General features: G+C 40.6%; 1 protein-coding gene across 2 annotated transcripts in view; it reads right to left on the bottom strand.

Annotated features, from left to right (window-relative positions):
* Positions 1 to 1,267: 1,267 nt before the first annotated feature.
* Positions 1,268 to 22,207, bottom strand: part of znf462 (zinc finger protein 462) — a 54,821-nt gene continuing 33,881 nt past the window's right edge. For both annotated transcript variants that reach the window (XM_085359829.1, XM_085359830.1), the window contains exons 5-13: positions 20,369 to 20,772; positions 18,306 to 18,424; positions 16,027 to 16,224; positions 12,622 to 12,877; positions 12,086 to 12,225; positions 10,662 to 10,885; positions 6,738 to 7,101; positions 6,060 to 6,201; positions 1,268 to 4,520 (exon numbers count right to left, since the gene is read on the bottom strand). In XM_085359829.1, coding sequence (XP_085215955.1) covers positions 4,301 to 4,520; positions 6,060 to 6,201; positions 6,738 to 7,101; positions 10,662 to 10,885; positions 12,086 to 12,225; positions 12,622 to 12,877; positions 16,027 to 16,224; positions 18,306 to 18,424; positions 20,369 to 20,772 — 2,067 coding nt within the window. In that variant the 3' untranslated portion in view covers positions 1,268 to 4,300. The remainder of the gene's footprint in view (positions 4,521 to 6,059; positions 6,202 to 6,737; positions 7,102 to 10,661; positions 10,886 to 12,085; positions 12,226 to 12,621; positions 12,878 to 16,026; positions 16,225 to 18,305; positions 18,425 to 20,368; positions 20,773 to 22,207) is intronic.

Here is a 22,207-nt window from a genome sequence, read left to right as displayed (position 1 = left end):
CAAACATATCAAGTCAAATGTACAAAACTAATAAAGTTGTTTTTAGTTCAAGTTCCACAGCTCTGTATTTTAACTAAACCTTTGTGCTAAGCAAGGAAAATTGGAAAAAATAGAAAAAACCCAACAATTAACTGTTATCTGATAACTTTATTATCAAGTTAAAAAAAGACAATGAATTACAATATTTACAGAATATCCAGAGATAAATGGAATAAAATTGTAAACAATCATTCTAGGCAACATCACAACCCACCATCAGGTAATCAGATTTATATGGGGAAAGGCAAGAAGGAGAGATTCTAGTGTCAAACTATGGAGACAACAGTCTGAAAGGAGAAATGCATTGGAAACAAACTAAACATATATACAAGTATCCAGTGTGTTGTCAGCAGGGGCGTAACTTTGGGTAAACTGGGAACATTACAGTCTAGAGACTGCACACAGTGAGGGATTCATAGTCCTTCTCTATTAAAATGATCACAGAACAACAAACAATTTTGGGTCGACAGCTTCATCACCCACATTGTCCCAGATTATCATCTGGTTTAACCCTGGGATTTCAAGCTGGGTAACAAGCTGCCTTACAAAGCTTATTTCTACAACAACTATTTTCAAAGAGTTTTGCTTTCAAGAAAAAAAAAGGATACAAGCTGGTTCAGTAAAACAGAAAAAAAGGGCTTTGAGATTCAGCACCAACTCAACTGGTTTGAGGGTATTAGAAGGACCGGGGAGTCCGACTCTCAGAGTGCCACCTATGGTACTGTTGAGTGGGTAGACGATGGAAGGGTACACTTGGAGAACATGAGCTGGTGCCCCTACTTGCCATGGACAGAAGATAACGGTGTGTCAGATTTGGGCTTGGACAAGAATAAGCTAAATCTTAGAGCAGGTCAAGAGGCTCACTAGGAACTGGAATCCAGATGTTGATGATGGTCAAGCCCAGAAATAGAACAGTTTAGGTAAATGCTCCCAAAGCAAACTATTCTTTACTTGTCTCTTCCTCAACAGTAAAAGCCCTGGCCATCAATCAGTAGAGAATTGCATTAATTTCCTTTATGTTTACTATTGTACAACCACACTGTGCTTCCTATCTGCTCATTCCCATTACGATACAAAATAGGGATGCATTTCCATTGGAACCAGACATTGCACAACAGGATAATAATGTTTGATTGGGGACTCAAAGCCCCCCAAGGGTTAGCTATGATCTTTAGATTTATTTTTTTCCCTTTAAAAAAAAAAAAAAAAAAAAAAGAGTCAACACTTAAAGAAAAAAAAGGGTTAAGTTATCCTTTCTGAAACACCACAGTTCAAAACACTTAACGAGTAGTTTTGTTGTCTATACATGGCTGCAAACATGTACTTCGTCCAAGTTCAACCCATAGAACAAGTCTATGGTTCAAACCCAGATTTGCCATTTCCATCAACAGTTCAATGCTTATGAAAGCCGATTCCAGCAGCAAACACATCAGGCGTGGTAAATATTTTGGTACCAAGAACACATTGCTTTATTACGTGTTCCTCTTAACATTGGAGTTATTAGCCATTCTTTTTTTCCCTCTCCAGACTGTTTAATTGTTCTTGCTGGTCTTATTGGAGTTGGATGCAAATTTGACTTCATTGCTATTCACTTCTCATAAGGCTTATGGGCATTCAAGCAGCAGCTTCCAACAAATACAATCTCTGCCTTTTGTCAATATTAACAATTATATAACAGCTTTGTCTAACAAGAAGCACACAAATGCAGACTATGACAGGTGCGTCAAAACAGAAAAAAAAAATTCCAGAGGTCTTTAAGATCAGGGAATTTGAGACCTTTAAAAACAGTGAATCTTTAACATTGTCTCATATTTTTCCTATAGATTTTTCCTATACACGTAGAAACAAATGTTTTCAGAGCTTCCTGCTCAGGTTACACTTGTCTTTTCATTGTATTTTTTTAAAACTGGGCCAGAGACTATAGCAAAACAGGGCCATTCCCTTAGCCTCAGCCATGTGTTTCTGAAGAGACATTTCAAAGCCTATGTTTGAATGCTCAACGCAAGCACATACAAATACAGTAGAGCAACCTTTCCATAATCTAATCAACAGAGGTGACAGTGAAAGGTCCAGACATTTTTCAAAGAAACAAAGAAGGCTGCAAACATACTCAGTTTAGCCCGGGATATCATTTGTGGTGCGAAAACATGAAACAAACACTCAAAAATAATCAAAAGCAGCTTTTCCTTCTATATACACACCATCCTCCTTATCGAACTCTCAATAATGTGAGCATAACTAATTAAATCCCATGTGCTTACAGTGGATCGGGGAGGTCAAAAGAAATAAAATGCACTATATAGTTGAGTGACTAAAACTATATCTGGCGGATTAGATTAGAATAGGTTTTTTTTGGTAATCTGGTTACGCTAAAAGTCTCAATATCTTTGCGCTACATGATAAATCACATTTTACTTTTCTGGTACTTGCTCTGTGCAATTACAATAAAGATAAATTTAACTCGATCTGATCTGATCTTAATTATTGCCAATAAGGCACACATTGGAATAGATTCATATAGAGCAAATTCTTGCGGAAAAACACACAACTTTAACTTGAAATTTTAGAGGGACGTTTGGTGTTTTCCTTATTACTGTTAAAGCAATCAAAAGCCATATAGCGGCCGTAAGGGGAGCTGCATTTTAAGGCACTTGTGCACTGGTTTTGAAACACAGCTGTGGTGGGTTGACACTTGGCGTGGTCCGATCCCCCGTGCACAGTGTAATCCAGTGAACCAGACCACTCCAATACGGTTAGAACCTCCTGATCTCGGCGGAGGCGTGGACTCTTACTCCTCCGCAGAGGACGAGGAGAGAGCGGGATTTCAGGCACACCTGATTACACATTTTGCATTGAAAAGACAAGTGTAATCTTTGTCTCTCAGAAAAGTTGCCATTGATCGTAAAACTGGTAGTTGCAATCCAGGCTAATCCTTAACGGACACAGGTAAGGTCATGACACATTAAACAAATCACTAGGTCAATCCATGTTAAAGTCACTTCCACCTCACAATCAGCCTTTTTTGGTATAATAACTTCAGTATATTCAATGAAGCAATGCAAAATCGTGGTGAATGACAAATGGAGTGGTACTTATACATTGCTTTTCTTTTTTACCTTCATGCTATGGAAATCAATTTAAGTAATAATGATAACTTTATTCTTCTGTAAAGATCCTTCTGTCCCTTACAGGTTATGGGGGTTCAAAAAGGCTAGAATATGAAATAGAAAGTGGCAATAGCAACCATCGTGTACTTGGGGAGGCTGTAACTCGGAAGAATTTCAAAGTATGAAGGTAAAATGTTCCACGGTTTCATTTAATATTCTAAAATTATTGGACCAAAAAAAACAATAAATCAGCTGGCTGTGGAGAGGCGTTGTGGGATCTGCTGAGGGCAAAGGAAAACCCGGACTACACTCAACATAATATCTTACAGGAGATTAAAGCCGATCCCATTATTTCTATGATTTTCACAGTGAATTTCTGGACAATAAAAAAAAAAACCCAAAAAAACAAAAGGAGTAGAAGTAAAATGCAAAGGGTGCCACAGGCCAAAGATTTATACATAGTATAATACTAAAGGGACCAAAAATTATAGCAATTCCGATCAAACGTTGGGGCAATTTGCAGAGGGAGAGAACAAGATTTGTGATTTTACTCAAATACATAAGGTGCCACTATTTCTCCAAAAATACTTCCACACACTTCACTAAAAAAAAAAAAAAAAAAAAACCTCTGAAATTTTGATAAAATATAAGAAAAGCTTGGTCTACAGTGGGTCACAGCTGTAAATGCTTTCACGCCTTTTTGTTTTAGGTAAAATTTCAGTACCACTGTGTTGAATCAGCAGGGGAGGAGTGTGAAAGGTGCTTCAAATAATAAAATGCTAAAATTTAGTTTCTCGTTTTGGACAACATTCTCTATAAATAGTGGAGTTTATCTAGGTGGGAACTTTTACTGTGGATTTGACCAGAATGTCAGCAATAAAGAGTTCTGTTCACTATTGGTTACCAATATATTAAAATCTGTCCTAGGGGACCGCCCATTTAAAGAGCTTAGCCGTTTTATGCAGCACAACCTAATACTTATATATGTAACATCTAAAATCTAATAATGCACCAACTCATAAAAACTCTTTTTTTTTTTTTTGTTTCGACCTTTTGTTTCCTTTGACATCTTATTTACTGATCCCACTACTCGGCGCTGATCCTACCCAATCTTATCACTTCCTAGCACAGCATCTCAAGAGGCCACAATCGCTTCAGCTGAACTGTTGATCCTTTTTGGTGTCAAGCTTTTCTTTGTCTTCCACATACTGGCTTTGACTTGCCAAAGATAGATCAGTGGGGTTCCCGTCCTCTTTTCTGTTGCTGGACAGGTCCAGTCTTGTGTCTGCAAACACAGAGGAGCTGGTGGAAGATGAAGCTGAGGCCTCTATTGCTGAAGTGGTGCTGGTGTCCAGTCGACTGTTGTTAACCATCCTAAAGCCAGAGGAACAATGCACAGAAAAACATCAATGAGTGTGTGAGTTTGCAAAAAATACAGCAATTAAACAAAGTGGTGTGCACCGACAATGACACTAGCAGCAAAAGTGGTAACATATCTCAGTTACACTACAGTCATATTATGGAAAACAGTAGTTTGTGACTGTGGCACAACCAAAATTATTGCGACTGTTTGCAAGGAACTTTGAAATGACTCAAAAGACAAGGCCCCCGTTTGTGACCACTTGCAGTCAGTTGTTGTATTTATAACAATTTTAGTGCATCTAGGTGGTGGTAAACATTCAGACTCCAGCCAGAACACCATAGATTTGACAGATTTGATAATAGAAAATTCAGAGATTCCTCTGCAAATGAGTCTTGATTCCAGTAAGGAAATCCTAGGAAGTTGATTCTGTTCATCTGGAGCCAGAGATTGGTTTTTGATCAGTTATTATACAAATTGTCATGACCATTGAACAATGACCATGTGTCTGATTCACAGAGAGTTGGGGAACGGTCATGAAACTGATCTTGTGGCTCAGTGTTAAGCAGTGGTGCTGGTTTCAGTCGTTATGCAAAAGTACTGTTTGTAAGTTTGGAGAAACTTGCAGTCAACTGAGACTGAAGATGTCACTTGGATAAGTAATGAAAATTTTCTCCCACTGAAAACACTCTATATGAACAGAATTGGCTTCTTGCATTTAGTTACATTCAGACTTTAGCCAGATCCTCAGATTTAATTCAGATATAGCTTCACAAATAGTGACATAGTTGCTGCAAGAAAGCAATTTAACTGCAGACTGAAATAGGTACTAAGCAACGTTTGTCATACAGTATATGAATATTGGCAAACAGTTCATGAGTTGAATTCTGTGCAGATGAACTCAGATTGATTGCAATTTGTAGGCAATATTTCTGCATTCATAAGTTAGATGGCAATTATTTGCAAACAAGACAGGTTGCCTCCCATCCCATCGGTGCAACTGCCTTGAAATCGAAAGTCAGTCTCCACAAACGCATGCAACTGCTCTCCAAGAACAAAAACAATTCAAAGCAATTGCTGGGCAGCTACAGATGTAAGATGAAGAGCTCCAGCAGAACACAGGGAGAGGCAGCCATTTGCTGAGACAGGTTTGGGTTGACCTTAAGTAACATTAACGCTTGAATGCAAACATCTTTGAAAAGGATGCACCTGGTGCTTTACCAAAGTCACGTTTCTCCACAGCTGCACACCAAAGACAAAATATGGAAAAACCTCATTTTCATCAATTCATGTCAACCATGTCAACAAACATCTTAACTCTCGAATGATTTGTCAACTTTTTCCTTAGGTTTTGTATCAGCACAACCTTTCATCAGTTGAACTGAATGCAGATTTTTTTTGTACATAAATGACAGCAGAGAAATGGCTAAAAAGGGCCACAGAGGGCATTTAAAAGTAGGCTGGAAGAGCTGACTGGGTAGGGAAAGTATGCAGGCTCACACACAAAGAGACAGTTACGAAGAAGAGAGAGAGGAAAAAAAAAATAGACTTACATGCCATGTCGAAGGACATGTCGTTCCCATTCGAGGCTGTTTGTGAAGCAGCGGCCGCAGAACTCGCATGGAATACGCTTCTCTGCACTGCTTGGCCCAGAGCTGTTGCTGCTGCTGTTGCTGATGGGAGATGCAAGGACTTCTGGGAAATAGAGTTTCAGAATACAGCAAATTCACACATGTTTAAAAACAAGCCTCCACATCCCCATACCTACAGATTGATCAGATTTTTTTCCATACTTAATGTACTTTTTGCAGACATACCAATATAGTTAAGTACAGCAAAATAGAAGCTAAAATGATAAAATAAGAAAATCAGCTCAGAATGACAATCTGGTTTCTGAAAGCTGGACTACAAATAAAGAACATAAACATGAATAATTGACAAAGAGATAAATGTTATGGAATTGAGATAAATCATACTTCCAGAATATTGTTGCATGTCCTACTTATGGGCATATTTACTGAGATCAAAGAGCGACACAGGAGATAATGTATAGCACAAACATAGGTCAGCTATACTTCACATAATCCCTTGCACTGTGGTCCCCAGTAATCTTCGTCAAAGAGTCTATTCCGCTTTTATAGTCTAGTTTGTTTGTTTTTTAAAGTCATAATATAGAGTTTTGGATTTGACAGGCCAGTCGTAAAATAACAGTTTTTTGGATATGACGTTACCTTGAGGGGCAGGCTTCCCTTCCCCCACTTCCTGGACTTCCTCTTCGTCCTCCTCATCCTCCACTTCTTCTACTTCTTCCACCTCATCGTCTTCGTCTTTGACGTTTTCCTCCATCTCTTCATCGTCCATCTCTGTCTGGCCCTCCACCATGTTCTCAATGATTTCCATTCCCACATCATTATTGTCATTCTCCTCCTCCGCTTCCTCCTCTTCCTCCTCCAGAGCCACTTTTCCATCTGACACCATTTCCATAGTTTCTCTCTCCTCCTCCTCCTCCTCCTCCTCAGCACTGCTGCCTTGATCCTTTATCATGTCCAGCTGGTCCAGGTTGACCCGGCCCATCAGTTCAAAGTTGCGGATTACCTAATCGGACACAGGAGATGTGTGTTTTTCAGGTTAGTGTGGTGTTCGTCAGCCAGGGTTTATTTCAAGGAGCTCCCCCTGCTTGCTCCCCAAAATCAGAGTTGAAACTTTCCAGGCTTTGACAACATCAGAATGTGCATGTTTGGCCTTCTTTGTTTGTTTGATTTTAAGCAGGAAAATGAAAACCTGTTAGAAATTCCAGATCTGGGTTGAGACCACAAAGCTAACTGTTTCTGCTTGGATTTGGTTTTTGATGCAATTTTTCCTCCAGCAGCTATGTTTCTCTGACCTATATTCATTCACTGTAACACAAGTCCACATCCTGCCTGTATGGGATACGACAGTCATGGTGAAAGCGGTATATTTTTAGCACAAGCACAGAAATTCCTGGTATCAGTCAAAGTGAGTTTTGGTGGTTATTTATAGACCAAAGTGCTCAAACAACTGAAATGTCTGGTTTTTGTAAGACCTTAGCAGGTGAACGCCTGTCTTTTTTTAAACAGTCGTAGCTTTTGCTGAACGCTCTACTTCTCAGTCAAAGTTCCGTCTGATTCGCAAGAATTATGCAAGGAGATTTTTGTATCTCTAGTTGACAAACTCAGATAATCTAAAATAGAACATTTAACAAAGGAAGGAAACTTGTTCCAATATCTCATTCATCTTGTCACCTATTATCTCACACTTTCTGAGTAATTTCCTCCTCCCATACTCCCTGAAGACACGGAACAGCAACCCTCCAAACCTCAACTCACATCATCCTTTAGCATGAATAAGCTTTAGCCTGCTGCCTCACCCAGGAAGAAACCTGATCTGTCATGCTTCCTTCTAACAGTCTGAAAGTTTTTCAGAACTACCATTAATCTGAAACAGGAAAAAACAAAACAAAGATGATCTGAAATAGCTCTGAATTCATATAAATTCATAGAAAAACTCAAAACTGACTTTTTATATATAGGTTAAACACACAACAACCAGTGAAGAGGCAGGGGAAAAAAGGTCGTACTGACCTCTTCCATTGTAAATAAAACTATCGCAAACGTCAACCCCAAAAAAGTATTTATAGGCGTCTGATAAAAAGAGCATCGCACGGTTTAATCAAAGAGATATGATTATAAATTATATGTGAAAATCATGGCTCTGAAGCAAGCAAATTGTTTTTCAACTAAAAGCTAGGTTTGACTTTATCCCAACAAGCACTGGGTGAAATCTCAGGTAAAGGTTGAAAAAGAACTTAAGAGGGTGCCCTTTAAAGCTCTTTCCACCTACCATCGCACATCATCTCATCATCTTATCCCTATTAAGAGAGAGTAACAGATGAACTCTTTTTCCTCTCCTGGACTGATTTGTAAGAATATATTGAAACTGTAGCAATATGACACCTACACAATGTATCAATGCACTGCCCTTCTTTAGTTTTGTTACACCTTGATAGCTAAAGGGAGACTTTGAAATGGAGCCTATTGATAATATGAGAGCATCTACATATTTTTATTCGAATTGCAGACACTCCAATCCTCTAGTTTATGACCAACTAAGGTTTCATGTAAAAATAAATGAATAAAATCGCAGGCGTAACAAATGTCAGCAGAATCACTGAGGCAGTTTTTTTCTACCTTAAAATGAGCAGATTTTAATGTCAAACCCAGAGCAGCCTCTTTACAAATTTTACCCCATGCTGAGCTACTATTTGGAAAAATGTGGCTCTTTTTTTTTTTTGGTCATTTGATTAGTTATATAAAAAAAAATGCTTAGCAGTGAGTTGCCTGCTCTTAATAAGGTTAACCTACAACACTCAAGTAAACAGTAAAGACTTTCCTATTTATTCCCGGTGCAACTTTTCAAATACCACAAATATATGCTAATGGGGACTGATTATTGTTGTTCCAATTTAAATGTGATTTATCATTACATAGTCAGAGGGAGGGAAAAAAAAAAAAAAAAAGGAGGTATACATCTAGTCTGACGGCCGCGCTCACTGACAGCCTTGAGGTTGTTACTTCTTACCTCTGACGAGGAGGTTATATTTTGTTATTCGCTTGCCTGCGTTCCTGTCATTCTGCCTGTAAACACGATACAGTAGCTCCAACAGTTCTGAATAAATTCTGGTAAAACTGAATGTTAAATATCCATTAAAATCTGGGTTACATACACCGAGGTCAACTTCATTATTGGTTGAAAACTCAGAAAAAGCTTTACGACTCAGAAACTCTGATTCTTACAAGTGTGCTGAGTATTGTCAACGTATAGAAAGTACTGTATAAAGATTTAAAACATTGTGTTACATTTGACCTCTGACCTCTCCTTCAAGGTCAAAGGCTTGATCTGAAGGTCAACTTGCTAACAACGTGTCAACAATGCTATATAGAGCTATTTAAACCTGTGTGCAAATATAGGCATAAAGGTAAAGATCTATGGGGATTCTAAATATGACGTAACCTTGACCTCTGACCTCTTCTCGAGGTCAAACTTTCATAAAATGCATTTTTTATTTTTAAAATTGTGCTTATTGCCTTTACTTGTATTGGCAACATTACAAACAAAGGCAATGTATTGGCAATGACACTGGCATTTCATTTTACATTTCCGCCTTTCTTTCAATATGACCCTAAAATACGGTACATATATAGATACCATTTTTAGAAAGAGAAGGAGCTGCCTAGTTGGTTAGAAATATATACTGTAGCATAATATTATGTAATAAGCTCAATTTATTCATGCCCAGTTATTTACAAATCAATACTTATTACCATTACCTACTCCTACACGTGTTTGTGTAATCAAAGTAAACGTCTGTCAAGTTGCCCTTTTCTGATTTTTACTGCACTACAAACGTCTTAACGTACATTTAAAAAGAACAAAGAAAACAGAATGAGTATATAAAAAAATACAACAGTACTCCCTTAAAAGTAAATACTGCCTTGAGCGAGCTGCCTTGGTGGTAGTTTGTGCTCTCGAGAGTGCTTCTTGTTACTTAAAAGTACGTTTGTAAATGTTTTACAAATTACTCGTGCTTTGAAAAAAGAAAAAGACAAAGCAATGCAGTATTTTGCTCATTTCCTCCCTTTAGGAGGTACAGTACTTTTATGCAACACTGCCTGGGGTCCAGAAAACTGCCAACTGTACAGTGTTCCCCTGATCTGTTGCTTTATTGTACTGTAAGTACCATTTCCACTGGATTTTGGTGCGTTAACGTGAAACTCTTTTTCTTGCCAAATAACAATCTGTATTTTAAATGCTTAATGTGTTTTTTAAATGCTTAATTTCTTTAAATGTAATGCTAATATTTAAAAAAATGAATGTGTGTTTGTGTGTAATGTTTTTATAATACTAGATTTTCCGTCTTTACACATTGAGAGCGAGTAAGACTATTCAGTGTTTCAGTGATGAACATCTCACGTTACACCAAGTGAGAAGAGCAATAATTAAATACAAACATGTTTATTAAGACACTCTTACAGTGAAAAGCAAGACTCTCTCGTCTGCCAAACGACACCACGATTCAGAACTACTAGTTTGAATTTACTTGAACACCACACCATTATACGTGAACTCCAACCGACCTTGTGCTCAAGGCGTAGATGGTCCTCTAGCTGGATCCGTCTATTGGTGTCATAATAGCAGAGCTGGCACTGGTAGGGCTTGATCTCAGCGTGCTTTTGCAGGTGCAGCTGCAGGGCCTGGTCACTGGAGCATGTGAAGGTGCATTTGTGACAACGGAAAACCAGGCCCTGAAGGTGACGCGACAGCTTGGAGCGGCTGACCTCCAATGGAGCCACGCGCTCCTCTGGTGGAGTGAGAGGAGAGAGTGACGGGGAGAAAGTAAGGAGGAAATACAGGTAGTGGATGGTAAAAGCTTTCTATCATAAAAAGTACCCGAACACTATAAATGCAGTCGCACTTTCTTTGCTTGCTTTTGTTATCTGTCACTTTAAACGCTTTCATTTACAGAAAGTGATGCTTTAACTATTGAAAAACAAGAAAAACGCTCCACATAACATGTAAAGACCGTTGGTATCGCTTGTGTTACCGTTACTTTTACTGGTGTGTCTTTATTCCTCGTGATAAAAATACATGAAAAACATTCTTGTCAGGAGAAATTTAAATGTTTGCCTTGTCCATCAAGCCGAGCTCAGCTGCAGTTCCGGCAGATCAGCTGACCACAGTGCTAGCCCACATCAGCTGACGGCTCAGATGAGAAACCTCTATGTATCAGATTGGCAAATCTGACATGGGGCGTGTTTATTTAAGCCGCTTTAGCCTGCCTACAATTCGCTGTGGCTGCAACCCACCTCCACACCAGCTCCTTTCATGTTGGGTCTCTCATCAGTGTCATATCTACAGACGCTAACGCCTGCTCTCCCCTGCACGGGGGATCTGTGCTGTCCTACTCCACAGCCGAGGCATACCGCCAAGTATAAATTACAGCAGATGGAAATAACAATCTTCCTTTGACTGTAGTAGTCCTGACTCAAATATCATTTAATCGTCTCCCTCATGTTGAACACTGCAAATGCCAGCACAGGCAGTATGACGCCGACTTTGAATCTAATGGCGTTTGCTGTAAAAGGAATGTTTTGACATTTTAGAAAATGCACTGTTTTTCGGTCTTGCCGGCAGTTATATAAGATGATTGATATCTCTGATGGCTCATGTCTGTTTACTACACAGAAAGAACAAGAGCTAAAGAACAACTCAAGAGCTAGCAAACATTCGCCAAACTGGCCGCAGCGCCGACACCAAAGGTCTTCAGATCTCACCACAACACACGCCTTTCCTTTTGTAGCTGGTTTCACTCCTAAATGGTAAGTGCTAGAAAAAAAACCAATATTCACGCGGACTGACCCTTTGACCCTGAGGTTAATTCTACCACCTGAGCCACAGCATTGAAAACCAGTCTCCCACAGCATGACCCACCAATAAAGTTGACTTGTAAAAAAACAGAAAAACATGCTATGTGGCCGGTTCCATTTTGAAGGCAGCGTACCTCTGTGCAGAACAATGTGGTCGATCATGTTGCTCTTGCGTTTGGTGTGGTAGAGGCAGAGAGGGCAGCGCAGGTCTTTAGCGAGGTCCTCTGGCATGTTGTTGTAGTGACCCGCCTCTACGTGCATGGTGAAGGTATTCCTGAGGCAGATTAAAAGACAGACAGACCCTGTAAGGTTTTCATATTTGATCCGAGAGTTTTTGTGAATGAAGACGAAAGTGAGATTTTTGTTTTCCTGAAAAAGCTGAATACATTGTAGAATATGTTTTTAAGCAGTAAACTGCACAAAAGCGCCAACTGTGGCAAAAAATGATGGAAATTAAAACTCATATATGCAAATATTTAATTTCTTTTAAAAAAAAATAGTCAGAAACTTCAGTAAACACTCCAGTTTCCAAAAAAAAGTGAATTTTCAGGCAATTATTTGACGGTTCAGACTTTATGAAGTTAAATGAGCACCTGCAAATGTGCCAATACTAAGTGCAACGTGTGCACATCTTTCTACGTTTCTCTGTTAAATTTTGTTTTTCACTTACTTGTAGCAGGTGAAAAAGGAACAGTCTTTGCACTTGAAGAGCTTCTTGCCACCGTGACGGTCCCTGTAGTGACGCCGTAGACTCTGCATGTATCCGGAGCTGAACTCACAGAACTCGCACGTGAGGATATTCTCAGGACGATTGTCGGCCACCGTTGAGCCACCAGGTGTCGAGCTGGAAGACATTTGACTGCGGGAGGCCAGCTGGTAATGACTGAGCTGCTGACGAACATCCACCGGCTCCAGGTATGACGGATCTGAGGGAGAGGCGGAGGCGTTTAGACAACCTCAGGGTTTAATAAAAGGTGACGCAGTGTATGCGGACATGGGGAAAATGTAACGTCTGGCAAGTAAGATCGCTTTTTACACTGATGTTTTATCTTTAGATGTTCTATGTTTTACCATAGGACAGGATTTGTATACAAGGTGGCAGGACTTGATTATTTTCTTCCCTCACCAAGTAACCCCTCCAACCACAACTCATCATCATCATCATCATCAGTCACCGACTGACTCCAGCGCACGGTGAAGTTGTCGAGCTGATGAATTTTTTTGCACAGCAGGGTGGAGTTTAACCTACTTTATCTACTTGGATCAATTGATCTCCCAGTTTTGTTCAGTTTATGTAAGAAGTCTGATTACATTTCATTAACATTTAATTTTTTTTAGAGTAAACATTACACCAGGGAATTTATTATGAGCGCCATAACTAACACTGGGAAAAGCTTCGATTTGCTCTCGACAGACCCTCAGTTATTTGCAGCACAGATTCCACAAATGCTGGAAACTTTCCTTTGAGATTCTCCTCCACGCCGACATGATTGCTTCGCATAATTTCCGCAGATTTGTCAGCTGCATGCTATGAACCACACTTTATGCCACATCCCAAAGGTGTTAGACTCGGATCTGGTGACTGGGGGGGTGTCACCGAGGAGCACGGTTGTGTCATTTTAATGAAACCAGTGTGCAATCTTTTACTTACTTACTTACTATGCTTAAATGTCGCTATTAGAGGGTTAACTGTATCATAAAGGGATGTGTGAGGTCAGCGACGGTCCTCCGATAGGCTGTAGCATTCAAACAATATCCGACTGCCATCGAGGTGCTCAGTAGTGAACTCTAAGAGACTGTGTAAAAATCTCATGAGATCAGCAGCTTCGAAAACACAGCCCGTCTGGAACTGACAATTATGCCACTAACACAAGCTTCTAACGTGTATCAGCAAGATTGTGCTACTACACTGCTGGAAAATAAGTGTCTGTTTAGATACACATACGAAAAGGTACGTGGTCCTAATAAAGTCTTCAGTAAGTGGATAGAAAGAATACATAACGTTGAATAAAAGGGCCATATATGATTCATGCCTCTGTAAAGAAGAGGTGTTCAGATGTGCTTACACCAAATGTCCCTCACACCCCCGCCGAAGTGTAACTGTGACTGTTGTCATTTTGTACCCTGCCTCTTTCCCTCCTCTATAATATCATTGAGCCGGCTCATATTCTCGTCCTAGTTTGAGCCTCCAACACATCAATAAATAAACTACAGTGACACTAACAGAGTATCTCTCCGTGCGAAAAATACCTCATTCAGCACTAAGAGTAGGCGAAAGCAAGCAGGGAATGGGGAAAAAAAAAAAACTCAACAACTTTTCTTTGAAACTTTGCTGTTACAAAATTCTTGAGATCCATTTTTTGACTTAGGCAGAGGAGACGGAAGAGCTCTATTAAATTAAACAGCACCACGCTTGATTAATTCCTGTAATATCTTCTCCGCGATGTGGAGGAGGTATGGAGATGAGACGGAAGATGAAGAGCAGATTCTGTAGTTAGGTGGGGACGTCGCTTCTTAAATTGTTCATTAAGGGCTAAAACTATTTATTGTACTGCATTAGAGATGGAATACCTGTGTGGGAAAGTTAAGGGAAAGGAGGAGAAAACCTTACGATAGCGGCTGTCTACACTAACTGCCAAGCTGTCGGCCTCAAATTGGAAAAACTAACACGGAAGTCATAAAGGAGTTACCTGCAAGCTAACACACATTGTAAGTACAGCTGAAACCTTTAGAAACTCACTCACTTTGCAGGTATTTGGTCATAAACTAAAGCACAGGAAAAATTTAACCTAATCCTTTGCTTTATAGAGTTCCTAAAGCTATTAATTATACATCCTGCGGGGATGATGAGCGTGTATAGCAGTTTAGTAGTCACCGAGATATGGTGTGGATCAAACTAATACGCCTGCTCTGCCATTTTGCTAAAAGCGATGATGAGGCTGGATTTCAAAGACCTTTTGGTTTTATTTTCATAATTCTGCCAGGTACAACTGTTAAGAGGAATTTTCCAAGAAATTCAAGTAAACATTGCCGCTAATAACGGGCGATCAAATGGAAATCTTTTTCAAGACACCCTGCCAACAAGACAAACTCCCTCTGTTTGAATTTCAGACATTCAGCTGAAGGTAGCTAGTTTGGCTCAGTAAAGAGACATTCAATATGTCAGCCCTGCTCTCTCAATGCTTCATTTGTCTTGGTGGGGCACAGCTGACAGTGGTGGATGGTGCATTGAGGAATGCTGCCCCGCTTCAGCTCCAGGGAAGATTCCACAGCTCCAGCAGCAAGGTGACAGCTGCTGCCAAGAACAGTCTGCAAGCTAAAGCAGCCGCTGCAAAGCCACTATAACACCTCAAACATGGGATTACATCAAGGGGTTTACTTCTACACCAGCCTAGAGTCACGGCGCGTCCCCGTCTGAACATATTCTGTGGAAAAACAGTGTCTTACGTAGTCAAATCTAAACAGCCACAGTACTACATTAAAGCATTTCTCCAACATGAATGCATGACTCACGAATACCAGACTCACTTCTACAGATGGCTATGCTTGTTAGGCATCCCCGCTTAATTTTATTAACACTATTCCCCCTCAATGTGACGGCACTTTCCTGCCTGCATATCCAAGCATACATTGAGAATGTCTGATACTTCGGGGATGGGAGGATCGTGACATTCAAGTGACTGAAATGTGTGTTTCGACAGACGTGATTGGGTGTGAGAGGTTGTTTCCCAATGATACCCCATATAGACACCTGAGATTACCCTGGCAACCAGTTATACAGTTAAATGCATACACCCTCAGTGACAGCTACTTCATGCTGACTCCTATTTGACTATAAAAAAGAAAAACATTACACATGAGCTCCTGCAGTTTTCTATATAACTTCTTTGCAGTGAATTTCATTAAATGTAAGATTCAAAGCTGGAAAATGCTGTAGTCGACTGTGGTGAGCCAGGAGCATGCTGCTTACCAGCACCTATAAATCTCACTAGATAAAATATTATAATTTGTTCCTTTTACCCAGAGACAAACCGAAGAAAACAATGCTTAATGAAGATTACGCATGATCTCATACCATCAGGTGCTATGGGAGTCTGTTCTGGATTACTGGCCGGTCGGGGGGGCCTGAGGGTGGCATGCGCAGCCTGGTTGGCTGCTCGGAGTTTGGGAAGGGTCAAGACTTCACCGTGGTCTCTCAGAGAGTGCTCCTTCAGCTGGCTGATGGTCATAGAAGTGAAGGGGCAGGACAAGCACTTGTATGTGTGCTGCTCACCTGGAAGAATATTGAGGATCATGAGGCGTTGGACTTGATTTTTACATCAACACAGAAGTATTATACATACCAGGCTTGCAAAGACCTGCACATGGTTCTAGATAGCTAATTAGGGAGCATTTGTTAATGAAAGCGGTGATGATAAACACATCCCCGACCACAAACAAAGCCCTTTGAGGAAATCTGGAGCAAATGTAATAACCTATTGGCAACAGGGCTCCTCCTGCGTTACAGCGTTTATTAAAGCTTCTTAAACTTCAAGCAAAAATGCTGAAGCTGGTCCCATATTTTAGACTTAGCAATCAAATCAAATTTCTTCTATTTGAAAGTTTGAATTTGCACCTGAACGAAGAGCTCATAAAAACTGTAATCCTTGGTTCATTAAAAAGCGTTCAGCGCAGGTTAGTGAGCCAACAAAAAGAGTACTTCATAAAATACAAAAGGTTACAATGAGGTTATCACAGCTTATCTCTCATTTACAAATTGAAGCCCAATACAGTGACCCATTTTATTATTTTATGCTCTATTATAGCATCTAACTGCACACTGGTGCACGCTTTACTTTAGAATTTTTGGTTTTGATGTTCTGAATGTTCCCATGGGGATTTCCAGCCTTGTATTTCCTGCTTCTGTTAAATGTATTTGCTTAACATCTTAAAAGGAAGCAGCATCCTGATCCAAATCTAACTCTAACACTGGCTTGCCACACAGCACTGAACTATTTCTAGTAAGAATATCTTCAATATAAATTCCTGGTAGCTTCAATACAAAAGCAGTGTGAATGGAAACATTCAATGCTGATTGTTTTCACAATTCCACTTATTGAATGTAACTAAACATTGGTTTGCCTCAAAGATCTAGAGCGGGGAAGTCAGACTTTGATCTTAACCAGTGAACCTGCTCTTTCTGTCAGTGTAAAGAGGTTTAACTACACTTGCAGCCATAACAAATTAAAGGAATCTTTGGGCTTAAACTGTAAGAAATAAATTGTAAACTATGGACCCACTGTAAAATTTCTGACCTTTACAGATCAGATTGACTTATTACAAACTGAAAAAAAGTTAAATCAGTATACATCCATCCATTCGCGTCCGCTGGAGCCTATCCCAGCTGTCATAGGGCGAGAGGCGGTGTACACCCTGGACAGGTCGCCAGTCTGTCGCAGGGCTAACACACAGAGACAGACAACCATTCGCACTCACATTCACACCTATGGGCAATTTGGATTAACCAATTAACCTATCCCCACTAAGTGCATGTCTTTGGACTGTGGGAGGAAGCCGGAGTACCCGGAGAGAACCCACGCAAACACGGGGAGAACATGCAAACTCCACACAGAAAGACCCCGGCCTGATGGTGGAATCGGTATACATTTTTTGATTATTTTGGTGTAGTGTGAATGCATGTGGTGGAGGTCTTTATCATTAGGAAAACCTATAAAAGATATGAAAATACATTTCACATTTTCCAGAGCCTCACAGGATTGGAGTCTTTGCTGGACAGATTCTGGCCCCCGAGCCTTATATTTGACATCCCGGATATAGCACATCTTAGCGATTTTTCTTCAAAGTATTATTCAAATCCTCCGTAGGACTAGCTTATCTGCCTCACCAGTTTCAAGGTTGCTTCATTTTGCTTGTGTTTTGATAGCTCAGGTGGAGATTTTCCACATTTGCATTAACATGAATTCAAATTGCTGTCTGGCTCCTTCGACAACAAAAATAATCTCATTATGCCACAACAGCCAGTAAACCTTCACTTTTGTAGCATGCTAGGTTCCCCAATGAAGAAAATGTTAATAATAGAATTAAATTAATACATAATATTAAAAATACAAATGCTCACTTGGCCTTTAAGTGTTAAAATAGGAATTCAAACTAAATCCCTGGATTTAGTGAATGGTTAAAATGCTGCTAAGGCTAACCCACTAGTTGAGTTGTGCTCGATAATCACACAGAACATCTTTTTGGAGAAGATAAACAGGAAGTTGGTAGGTATATGGGTCTAGGAATAGCTTGTTAGTCAGAGATACAGCTGTATGTGACAATGTTCTGTGTCTGCTTGTGTTATTTTTTATTTACCTGTGTGTGCCTTATGCAGGTGGCTCTTCAAGCGGCTCACGTAGGCAGATTTAAAGGGGCAGAGCTTACACCTGAAGGGCTTGTGGTGCCCGTGGTGAGACTGCACATGTCGGTCCAGACTGGCAATGAAACAAAATTTAAAAAAAGAAGTTAAAAACAACAACAACAGCAAAACACAGAAGGGAGGATATGAGATAAGAGGATAAAATGAGAAAAATGGATGAAATGAGGACAAGAGAGAGAGACAGTAACAAGACGGGAGTACGAGAAAGAAAGAGAAAGCAGCTCTACAGCATCCACTTTGATGATTTCAACAGCGGGGGTTTTTTCCCTTCTTCTTTTCAGCGGCGTCTAAAGCGCTCGATTCTGTTTACCTCGCAAACAACAGCCACACATTTCCAATGACTACAGAACAAGGAGCCGTGGGGTGAACTCATCTACCCACAATCCCCTGGTGGGAATGAGTGTGTGAGTGCCTGTGGGGACGGTAGCTGTGTTTTTAATGCCAGCCTCCTAGGTGGCATGGGAATGCGGCTTCTTTCTGGGTCAGGGCACATACAGTACAGAGGGATTACACCTGGGAGCTCAGAGGAGATGAGGACTCTCTCTTTCCCCTCTCGCTCTGTGTCTCTGTGATGGATAAAACAAATCACGCTACCAAAAAAAATTAAAAAAAATGTCTGCCTCGCTTGTAATGCTTGTCTTTCTCTCCTAGGAGGCAGGAAATCTTGGAGAAGATTGAAGATTCAAAGGGATTGTGATAGGGTAAACAGAATAAGGTGTAAAACTGTGCTCTGTACAAAATGACTTTAACATCTAGTTGATCTAAAGAGCAGCTGGTGTAAAGGCTGGTGAGGCGTTTAGCTTAAATATACACCGCTTACTGGGTGTAGTTCAAACCACTCATCCGTTTTTAACTGTAATTTTTAATAGATTAATGTCTGACTCACTGCCTCCTGCCAAGTGACTGCTAACGCAAACTAAACATTTCCAAGTAATGCTGCTTCACAGTCAGAGCATTCAAATACCACAGGGTGCACAATGTGTATCGCTGAGGTTAACACTGATCGCACTTCCTCAAGGCTGCATCTGCTAATCCAGCCACTTAGCCAAACAGCACTAGCAATAGCCAAATAACAGGAAGAAGCTTCTCAGCAAGAAGTAGCTGCATGTAAGAGCTCCCCATAAAGCTGGACTGACATCTTAAAGAAAATGGTCTTTGCATTCATCCTGCATGCATGGCGATCGTTATGAAACTTCCCCTGCTTAAGGGCTAACATTAAGGCAATTTTTCTAACAACAAGTGGCCATTATCTGTCTAAATACGTGACAATTTGCTTTTCTAGAACCTAATTCTGAACATCGGACACAGGCTTCGTTTTGGTGGCATGCAAGAGACCGTATTTCTTCTTTTACAGAGGGATTGTGGCATGTTTTTAAAATCGATTCACAGATGTGAAAAACTGATCAAAAGCCAGAAAATTCAAATTTTACACATATTTTGAGATTGTAAATGTTTGATAGTCACATACTCCTCTACAAAAAAAGAAAAGAAAAAGAAAACACTAAAATTGGAAAGTTTGGTGTATCCAAGTCACACTAAACCACTGATTCCTGGATATAATTTTAATTAATTTTATTTATCTAATATCACTCTAATTCATTTTTTCTTCCTGTCCCTTGTGTTGCAGTAACAAGTAAATTCCCCCACTTAAATAAAGTCTCTGTCTTAAAAAATCTGCACCTATGTGTATATAAATGTGCATTTGGATTTTCTTTGCACTATTCTAAAAGGAGACAGAAGCAAAACAGCCACTAAATCTTAAAACTTCATCTTAATGAAAAGCAAAAAATCTAAAGAACTGGAAAGTGAGGAAAGATAAAATGTTCAAAGGAGAGTCAACAGATAACACAGCAATATGGTGAATATGTGCTTGCCTCAGCCAAAGTGTCAATTTACTGCGCTCTACTCTTTAAAAACAGTACCACAGTACACACAAGGGACAGCACTGTGGAAGCGGTGTTAAAGGTGTCAGTCACAAACCCCGATCCTCCCCACTTACTTGTGTCTGAAGGGCGAGACAAACTGGCAGTACTGGCAGCTGTATTTGTCTTCTTTGCTGAACAGTGCCATGGCTGAGTGGCTCCTCTCATGGGACCTCAGGCCCTGCATGGACATGAAGACTCGATCGCACTGGGCGCACGGGTGACCCCCTGCTGCCAGCCGCTGCTTCAGCTGGCCCTCTGACACTACGGCCCTGGCTGCGGCCACCAAGGCCGCTGCCCTTCCTTCACCAGCGTCTGTCTCAGGATCCAGGTTCTCCACGGTAACAGCGGCATCATCAGAATCTTTGGGCGTGGCTCCGGGTCTCTCCAGGCCGTCGACTTCGGCAGCTTCATCCCCCTCCATGTTGCCATTAGTTAGGCTCTCGGAAGGTAGGATCAGGGGGACCTCGCTGACTTCCTGCTGCAATGCAAAAAGAGGAAAGGTCTCAGATGTTCAGCAACCTCTCAGTTCATGCTGATTTTTATCTGCCAACACCTTTTTTCATGTGGTTGCTGAATGCTGAAATGAAGAGATCGCTTTAATATAAATATCGCTTCAAGTCTAGCACCTACAGTTATTTTTTACTACATTATCTGCATACAGGCGACAGTTAAGCAGCTGCCTAACACTTCTGCTTCCATCCATGCAGTCACTGTCAGTTAGGCCTCAGTTACAGTTTCTCACACTCTGCCTTTGACCCCCCCTGTTTTTCTTTCCATCTCTCTGTGTTATCTGAAGATCAGCACTTTGGTTAACTTTAACTCAGACATAAAACTCTTCAGTGTGTTGGTTGAGAGAAACCGCACTTGGCTTATATTTAGCAGAATATGACAGAAAAATTCCAGCCCATCCCCTCGCCTCATGCATCAAGTGTGATAACTGTAACCAACCATAAGCATTTATTCGGGGTGACTAATCGAGACAAATTTTTCTAAAAACAAAGATCTTGCAACCGTGCAGTTCTACCAACAATTACTGAAAGGAACTGGAAAAACATTTCTTTCCCCCCCTCCCTTCATCTGCCAGAGTGCAGGCTGCTTGCAGCAGTCATCGTGAGCAGGCAGACGATCACCATGACTTTTTTTATTGCCTCAAGGAAACTCATTCTTTCTGTGGAAGGACCTGACCCTGCACTTTGTGAATCCATAAATAAGATGTGGCATCCACAGCCCCAGCCTTACCATCCAGTCCCTGAATGCACCGTCAGTCTGCTCTTCACGCTCCCCTCTGAGAAACCAGCGCTGTTCTCGAATTTAACTCCCATCTTTGAACACTATGACCTCGTTACCAAAACGAATACAGTGCTTTTTCACTGGATCACTCTCGTTGGTGGAAAACATGGCGTCTTAGACACATAAAGAGAGACCGAGTGTCTGATGGAAGATCCAGGCCTCCATTTGGGTGAGGCATTGGGTCCTTAGGCCTGTTCCCCTCACTGGCAGCCTCACTGGAATACTAATGTTCGAATGGTTACCCGCCACTGCCCTAAAAGTTATGGCTCACCACTCCAACCCCCCTGCTTCTCTACAGCAATGGGACAGCACTGCTTGTTTTCTCTCGGGGTAGCTGACAGACTGTCTACCCAGAAGCCTCTGTCAGTAATAAACAAAATGGGAAACAGAACCCCAGTCCAGTAAAACAGATCACTGCAGTGCTAGGAGGATGAGAGATGGAAAATAATACAGAAGCACAGGGGACCGGAAAAAAAATGTGCCTTTGAAATATAGTTAGGAGGATATTACACTGATATCACATTAGCACAGTGGAATAAATTACATGTACTGTATATGTGGTCACGATTTATAAAAGGAAAGGTTTAAGAGTCATAACATCACAATAAATATGATGCTGCAGA

The sequence above is a fragment of the Diplotaxodon limnothrissa genome, linkage group LG7 (assembly GCF_057381915.1).
Source record: "Diplotaxodon limnothrissa isolate DT_005_m linkage group LG7, D_limnothrissa_male_GT1.1, whole genome shotgun sequence".
Taxonomy (NCBI): domain Eukaryota; kingdom Metazoa; phylum Chordata; class Actinopteri; order Cichliformes; family Cichlidae; genus Diplotaxodon; species Diplotaxodon limnothrissa.
Note: the sequence above shows the minus strand (reverse complement) of the source record. Positions and strands in the feature narration are given on the sequence as shown.